The sequence below is a fragment of the Crocodylus porosus genome, unplaced genomic scaffold (genome assembly GCF_001723895.1).
Source record: "Crocodylus porosus isolate Cpor-Errol unplaced genomic scaffold, CroPor_comp1, whole genome shotgun sequence".
In the NCBI taxonomy this organism is placed as follows: domain Eukaryota; kingdom Metazoa; phylum Chordata; order Crocodylia; family Crocodylidae; genus Crocodylus; species Crocodylus porosus.
In genome coordinates, this window is record NW_017728925.1 from 11,271,219 (window position 1) to 11,279,814 (window position 8,596).

At 40.6% G+C, this 8,596-nt stretch overlaps 1 protein-coding gene across 1 annotated transcript in view; it reads left to right on the forward strand.

Annotated features, from left to right (window-relative positions):
* Positions 1 to 8,596, forward strand: part of GPR107 (G protein-coupled receptor 107) — a 73,323-nt gene that overhangs the window by 55,643 nt on the left and 9,084 nt on the right. The window contains exons 17-19 of the mRNA XM_019541111.1: positions 494 to 543; positions 1,845 to 1,928; positions 2,752 to 2,876. Coding sequence (XP_019396656.1) covers positions 494 to 543; positions 1,845 to 1,928; positions 2,752 to 2,876 — 259 coding nt within the window. The remainder of the gene's footprint in view (positions 1 to 493; positions 544 to 1,844; positions 1,929 to 2,751; positions 2,877 to 8,596) is intronic.

Consider the following 8,596-nt stretch of genomic DNA (forward strand, 5'->3'; position numbering starts at 1 on the left):
GAATATGACCCATCCACCACCACCCTCTGAGTATGACCCTTCAGCCAATCTGCAATCCATCTGACTATATAGGCATCAATGCCACAGTCGCCCAATTTTTTAATGAGGATGGGGTGGGAGACGGTGTCAAAAGCCTTGCTGAAGGCCAGAAAGACTACATCCACGGCAACACCTGCATCCATTGCCTTTGTGACCTAATCATAAAAGGCAATCAGGTTGGTCTGACCTGACCTGTCCCTAATGAAACCGTGCTGGTTGCCCTTGAGCATCGTCTCAATAATAACAGCTCAATTTTAAAACGTATCCACACCATCCATAGAAGAGGACAGAAAAATCTTTAGCTCTGATGGGTAGCTTCTTCTTATACTGATACAGCTACCATGCTGTAAGCTATAGCAGTGTGTCCATGCATAGAAAAGGCATATGAGGCCTGTTCCATCGGGTGACTTGTGTTAATGTTTTTGTTAATGGCCTTTTTGTGTTCTCTCTACAGCTGCCATTAATCTAGCGAAGTTGAAGCTGTTCAGGCATTACTATGTTATGGTGAGTAAGTAATTGAGAAGTATGTTTGTGATCAGGGCTGGAAATCTCTTCCTTTCGCGCACAGGTGTTGCAAGAATGTAAGTGGCACAACAGCTTTGTATCCAGTTGTGCCGGTTGCTTTACAAATGCATAGTGAGATAGCTGTTCTTTCCATGATCTGGGCCTTCGAGAGATCCTTTGCTTGCATAAAGATTCAAGCTTTTGTGCACATCCTGGGTCTCCTTAAACAGCAGCTCTGAGATGTAAACTGCACCTCTTCCCCCCCAACATCACCTTAAAACAATTTAAAAGCTCAGACTGAGTTTTGCTACTCATTCTTTTTAGTGCAAATGTGTTTAACCAGCTGTTGACCTCAAATGTGTAGATAGACAAAGCAAAATGCATGCATTGCTGGCACTAATCTCCTGGTGTCATGCAGAACTCTTTTTGGGATTGTAGACTGAGTTTTAACCTTTAGTGGTGTAGCCTGTTTTGTCATCACAGGCAAGTCAGTTTTTCCATGGGCTTCAGTTGTAAAATAGGCATAGCACTGTTCTAGGTCACAGGGGTATTTAATGAGAATAAATTCATTTAAAGAAGGGGGTAGGTCTCTGAAAATACAAAAATATGACCAGGATTTTATAGCTTACCTTTTATTTTGTGCACTTAACTGATGTTTGCTATGATTTAGGAGGTAAGTAAGAGAGAAGTATTTGGGACTGGCACTGGTTTTCAATTAGGTGAATTATGCACTTACCTGGTAGGTATATAAGTGGAGTGCACTGCATTTCTTCACTCCCCCTTAGGTCACTTTGAGCTTTGCCTACTGAGTTGCTGAGCCTAAAACAACATACTGTCAGCTTAATAAAATTTAAATTTGGGACCAAATTGTGCCAAGAGGGGCATGCAGTCTCTGCTGAAAGGAAAGGAAGCTGTAAGCACATTTCACAAGAACCACTCTGTTAATGGTTTTCAGTTGTCTGATGTCAGACCTCTTTTCATAAGCTGTAAGAATGAAAAACTATGTGCCTGATTTTGCTACTCTGTGGAAGCCTTTGCACATTCCCAGTGAAAGCTAAAGGAATATATTATCCTGCTAATCATACCTCGAGTCATTTAGAGTTGCATTAGTGTTTTGCATTTAGATTTTAGTAATAAAATCATCAATCTGTATCTTCATGTTTATCAAATAGTGTAACAAGTTGAATCGGGCTTAATTCTCAAGTAATTCTTCACTGGTACTGTTTCTCTAGGAAAAGAGCTTTTGAAATGATGATGCCTTCGTTCTTACTACTTTTTATTTTTCTTCTCTCCTCCCACAGATTGTATGTTACATTTACTTCACACGGATCATTGCAATGCTTATTAAGGTTGCTGTCCCATTCCAGTGGAAATGGCTCTACCAGGTATTTTGCTGGCAAAGGAGAATACTTCCATCCTCTGTATTTTTTCCTCTGTATTTTTTTACTCATTTATTTTAAAATGTGATGTATATTAAAAGCAAATACACAAGCGTTTTTCCATATTATAACATAATTTTTCTAAATGCAGTACTGAGGTCTGTGGTTTTTCTCTTGATCTTAACCCTGATATACCTGAGGTGGGGAAGGAACATATTTTTAGTTTGCTGTTTATCCAGCATGGCTGCTGGATTATATATGAGATGTCTCGAGGTAATCATATTATTGATTTTAGCTTTTCAGTTTAAAAGTGTCTCAAGGAAATGGATCAGGAGCATACAAAGGAAAAAAATCAGACCCAGGCTTGTCCTGTGTAATTGAGGCTCTAGGGAGCTGGCAAAACAGGCTTTCACCTTTCCATCTATGGGCTTTATGTGCTTGATGACTTCTTAAATACTTGGTTTCTTACAGTATAATCCAAGCTTCCATGCAGGGAGTCTTTGAATATGTTAACTGCTGGTAGCTCCAAACAATTTAAAGGATCTTTGTTTCCTTAACTGCAGTAAGGCTTTGCTTTTAATTTTAAAGAACTGAAATAATGTTTAGATTTGTAACTAGCTATTTAAAACCAGGAAAACAACAAAAGTAGAGGGCGTGACAGTATTTGTCCAGATACTGGCATCAATAAGTCAGGGAATAGCTTTGTTGCACTTTTTACCAGACTAAAGTCATCTGGTTCGCTAAACCCTCCAATTCTCAAACAAAGAGAAATGTACTGCAACTATATTGGGTTAAAAGTAATAATCTTGTCTCCTGTTTTTACTTGTAGCTGTTAGATGAAATGGCCACACTGGTGTTCTTTGTCCTTACTGGGTACAAGTTCCGTCCAGCATCAGACAACCCATACCTACAACTCTCTCTGGAAGAGGAGGATGACTTGGAGATGGAAGCTGTGTAAGAACTTTCCTGCCCCTCCTCATTGTTGATTTTAACATTGTACAGAAAGAACAGACTGCTTGCACCTTTGTTTGAAGGAGACTTATTCTCTCCCCACTCTACCCCTAAGCAAATCAGTCTGGGATGTGTAAAAGTGGTGTCTCAAGCTAACTGCTCTACTCTGTGGCTCTCAAAGCACTAAGGAAGCTTGTGGTACTTGTGTGGACCAGAACTGAGCATTGTACTGGTGTGCAGAAAGATACTAGGTCACATTAAAAAAAAAAAAAAAAAAAAAAAAAAGCTTTTAAAGAAGTCATTTGCAAAGGTGGTGTTGGGGCTGGAACAGGATTAGAAGGGGCCTCTTGGCACCTGGAGGCCAGTACCCTACATTCTCAGGCAGCTGTTTATCCAGAGGTCTCAAACTGGGGCATTCCAGGCCTTGACATGTACTGCAGCCATACAGCACTTTGCAAAAAAGAAGCTAAGCACCACCTCCAACATGGGATTGGTTTATAATAAAAAGAAGGCATTTTTATGCACTCTAATGGCAGCAGCAGATAAATTATTCGGTGAAGATGCTTTGAGGTAAACTTAGAAAGAGGGCCATGCCCTGTTTCCTTGCAACATCCTTCCCAGTCTCACTTTGGGGAAGAGGATGAGGTGGTGAGAGAGAAGGTACAGCGTCACATTGTAACATAAGATTGTTATATTGTAACTTAGAGCCATGTTCTTCCCTTTTGCTTCAGTATCTGCTGTTCCTAGACCTTTATCAAAGTTTGCAACTATCTCCAGCCAGAGGCAACGCTGACGGCCATTTATCTCCCTAAAAGCATCCACATGTTTGCTCAAACGTAGACACCCTTATTGTCTTACCCTTATAGTTTTTTTTTTTTCCCTGTCTGTGTTTTTGCATCTATGTATTAACTGTTGCAGATGATGAGGCTTGCCTGAACTCGGGTCTGCTTGGAGTGGAGAGGTGCTGTTATGGTTTAGGTTTTGTTTACATGAGGAAAGTCTTGATCTTGCAGAAGAGCCACTGTGGATCGTTACCCTACTGAAGTTATCTTAACTGTGCTATTTTTGGTGGCAGCTGAATGCCTGCATACAGCTTTCTCAGCCTGGCTTTTTAGAATGAACCTGCTGGCTCTAGCTGTCACGTCACAGCCTGTTCTAGCAATTAGATTAACTTGAGGCAATCCCTGGAAAATCCTTAATTCTAGTGCAAATGGAGGAAAAGTTATTTGACCTTTGGCTCAAAGACCAGAATGAATTGACCTGGATCCCTTGCAGTCTCATCTTAACTGGAGCACATCCAGTGTGTAATCAGAGAGGGGTTTCTTCCAGCAGTTCCTACCCTGAGAATTCTTCACGAGCACGCAACTTCCTTGCAGCTGCAGGATGCTAATCTGTGTTCACCCACCATACAGTGGGTGGAGTTCGATGTAAGGTGCTGTTTTACGTGCTCTTGCCCCGATAGTTGAGCCTGGAGCTTTGACAGCACAATCCTGAACAAGACGGAACTAGGGAGTGAATTCTTAGAAGACTTCCTCTTCCATGTTCCTTCGCTTCTGCTGGATCACCGGGCCCTGGGGCTGATGATCCATTGCACATGGAAATAAGAATTCTAAGAGTTCTATAATCTGAAATAATTAAGCACAAAGATGGATTTCAGTCCAAATACTAGCCCCTGCCCCTCTGGTATTTCTGCGTCGGTGTGGGATTCAGAAATGTTTCTAATTTCCTGTAATGAATGCCATAAAAAAGCCTTGTTCAGTGTAAATTAACATGTATTCTTGCCCATCTGAATTGATTTCTCAGACCTGCTTGGGGTGTGGCGATTTGAAGAAAGCAGCAGGGAGAGAATTGATGTTTTTGGGATGAGAGGACAAACGAAGGGCAGAGATGGTGAGGCAGTCTCTACAGATGCTTGAATCCATCATTAAAGTCTCAAGGCTGTTATTAACCTTACCTGTCCCAATTCATTTTAGTGAAAGACTGAATCTGCTCCTTTTCCTAGAGTCTTACACAATAGAATGGTCTTCCCAGAGGTACCTTTAAAGGAATAGCATCTTAAATCACATTGTCTATATTTTTTTCTTTCCTTTTAGTTATTTCAGGGTTTACTTTAACTGACATCAGAAAAATAAGTTCTCTGTGGCTTCTTCTGTGCAGGTGTAATAGCACGCCTCATGGTTTGTTTTGGGTTTCTTTTGCTTCCACTTCTCCCACAAAGGAGAAACTGTTTACAGAGTTCTTTAAATCACAGGAGTTTAGAAGCTGTTTTGTTAGAAAGGAGAGAGAAAAAGTGGAACCAGCAGCATTTGCAAGATTAGGGGAGCAGATGCAATATCTAAATTTAGCACATCTTGAAACGAATTAGATTGCAGTGCTGATATCCATTGTGTGGGTAGGATAGTCAAAGTGGTCCAAACTTCAGCAAAGCGATGTAATTGTAGCTTGACTGGTGGGACATCTGGTCACTGTCAAAGCACAATTGAGGCTTATAAGCTTCCAGTAGTTTCATTCCATAACCCAGACAGGCTCTTAATAGCTTTTGACTACTGTATAAATTGAAATAACTTCCCAGTTGGAAGGAGCAGGGAGGATAGGCTTAATGTCAAGAATACAATAGCAGAGGGCCTGACGAGAACAAGAACAGCTGTGTACTCCTATAGACGTTCAGTAAGGCTGCTGTGCTGTGTTGCAAATCCGGTGCCATTTATCAAGTCTGCTGGAGCACAGAAATTAACATGCTCTAGCAGCCTTCAGTGTCACGTGCATCAGTGTCCCTGCGCTGAAAAGTAGCAGCAGGGTGCTTTAAACTAAATCTTGTGCAAGGAGCTTTAGTTCAGAGTGCCCTGTCATCATCTTTCAGTGTGGGGATACTGATGCATATGATGCTCAGGCACTTTTAATTAGCGTGGTTCTCTGATTAAAGTGCCTCCCCCCACCTCTTGGGAGCATTTCTATAAACATCCTGTGTGACTAGGTTTAGGCAAAGCAGAGATCTGGATGGAAGTTCTGATTAGGCAGGTACTCAGTGCAACAAAACTGTCAGGAATCATTAGCCAGCTGTCTCATCTAGTATGCTTAATAACACATTTGAGCAGTGTTTCCCTAGATGCTTGTAGCTCCCAAAGAATTTAAAAGGTTTTTACCTTGCAGGGGACATGCGGGTAGGTGGGTTTCCAGTCTGAATGCAGAATATGGCTAGGGTGCTGTTCTGATCTAGAGGATGAGGTAAAATTTGACAAGGAGCCTTGTTGGCCAGCACAGGTGAGGTGTTTTTTTTTAAAGTGTTTCTTAATTGTAAGGTGCTGTTGTTTTGCTTTCTTGGGGCTGGGTGACATGTGCCATATTGGAGTATTCATGCTACGGGCTGTCAAAGAGCTTATAGCACTTTATCTCTCTGCATACTCTATCTTATGTCTTTAGAGGTCCATTGGTTTAAAAGCTAACTTTGACTGGGGTCTCCAGTGCTCTGAGCCAGTTTAAGGTGTGTGTAAGTGGAATGAGAGCAGCAATTAAAGAATAATTAGTGACAAAGTCAGTTTTTTGCGGTATTTTTAATAAACTCTCTAACAAAATTAATCTTGGCCGGTATCTAACAATGGGTTGACCTGACTAGCTGGTTCCAGGAAACACCAGAAATGTGTTGAACTTTTAGCCTATCTAACCAGTTGTATAAATTTAACTCTTCCCTGGATACAAAGTAAAACAGGTTTGAATGTTTCAGACATGAGATGTTCTGTATTTTGTGCTACTCTTCAATAGTTCATTGCACTATAGATGCTCTGTGCTTCCTGATAGGAGTGTTACTTATTACCCAGCTTTTTTTTTTCTTTCCTCACTGGCCTGTAGAAAGAAGCAGTATTTATCATTTTAAACCAGCAGCTCCGACTGATGTTGTCAGTAAAACTTAGAAAATGCCTTTTTTTTGTAACTTGCATACAAGCTCAAGAATTTTCCTTCCAATTTGGCAAGCACTTGCCTCATCCAGTTCTGAGCCTTTGCACGTCAAAACACGTTTGCACCAATCAGCACAGTTTGGAAGTGGCATTAGCTGGGGAAAGCACTGAAGATAAGTTTACCCTAAAGAATTCAGCAAAAGATTTTTCTTGCAACAAGTTTCTGTTAAATTTTTTTGTGAAATAGTGTAGGATAAAAATGGTTTCTGGAATTTATTTTTATTGTATTACAAACTGTTTGGGACTGGAACTCTGTGGCCAGTTTTCAAATGCATCTGATAGCATGCCTCTTTGCTTGGTCTTTCAACTGTCCCATAACCTTTGGTTACAGAAAAGCAGTAAGGTATGGAACTGCTTACAAAAGCAGTTTTTCTTGATTCTGGTACAGGCGAAAGGAAACAGTCTCTTGCTTCAATTCTTATTTGTAGCATCTTATTTCGGCCATCTGGTTCTCCTTATTGAGAAGAGAGAAAATGTAAATAGAATGTTTAAGATAAATGAGGCTGAAATGGGTACAAGTACCCCCAGATAACTGAAATGAATTGTTTGGTGGAAAGTGCTGCAGTATCATCCTCTTTCTGATGCTGTGTCTGTACCTTTTTACTGTGAAGTGACCTGAGGTAGCGCACAGAGGTACTTGGATCCAGTGTTTGCCCTTCAACAGTTGCATTGGGGATCTGGTGCTTAGAATAGCTTGTGGATTTGGTAATGCAAAAAAATCACCCTCACTAATTTTTTAATCTAGTTTTTCAGGAGCAATTAAGTTATTACCTAATGATGGGTAGGAGGCCTTTATGCAAGAAATGTAGTTCCAGCGTGGGCACTGGTGAATAAATGTCCAAGCCAGAAAAACACAGTCCTAAATGACTCATGAGGGGTCCAGGCACGAACACTGCTACATGGACTCATGGAACAGGCATGGATGCTTGGCTAACTTCCTTGGTAGCTTTGCACTGAGATTAATTTTGGGCAGTGGATCTCTCACTCCCCAAACCACATCACGTAGTGTGTCCTTGATGTACCTCCAGTTTGTAGGACCAATAACTTGACATCTATTTTTTGTACTTAAGTAACCTTTTTGTTAAGCCTTTTAAAAAAAACTGCTAGGGGTAGGTTCTTATTTGAGCAAGCCCAGTGACTTGAATAAATTAAATTGTTTGTGTGTGTCAGTCACAAGAAAGCAAGGAGCATGCAAGAGACTTGGGTTGAGAATATTATATTTTTGAGTTTTTGGTAGAGTGAGGGAATCTAGTGTTTTACTCTAAGACTTCCCTTGTTGCCCGTTTTGGGTAACATCCCAGAGCCCTGTTGAGAGTTCCTCGATGCATGGGTCAGTTTAATTCCACTAAGCATTTGGCAGAGATGCTCTGTAAAGAGATGCTCATTCTTCATTCTCCAGCTACATCAAGGAAGAGAAAGTTACGCATTTGAAAAACTGCATTTGTAAACACTTATGCTAGGTGAAACAGCAGTAAAAATCTATATGCTTGTTTGCCAACTAAGCATTTCCTGTTCTGGTTTGGTTTATTTTTTTAATTAAATAATGCTTTAGCAGAAAAAATCAGAGCTCGTTGACAGTCGGGTGGCTAATGGCATCTGAGTACTTTTGTATGTATGCACACATGCTCATGTGCTTCTTTTCATGTAATAAATATCCTCTCGCTTTTCTAAGCCCATGGCAGAAGATAAAAGGTTGCAAACTTCAGAAATCTCATAGGGAGTCTTTGCCATGTTAGGTTGTTCCAGTTTGATTTTTTTTTTTTTTTTTTG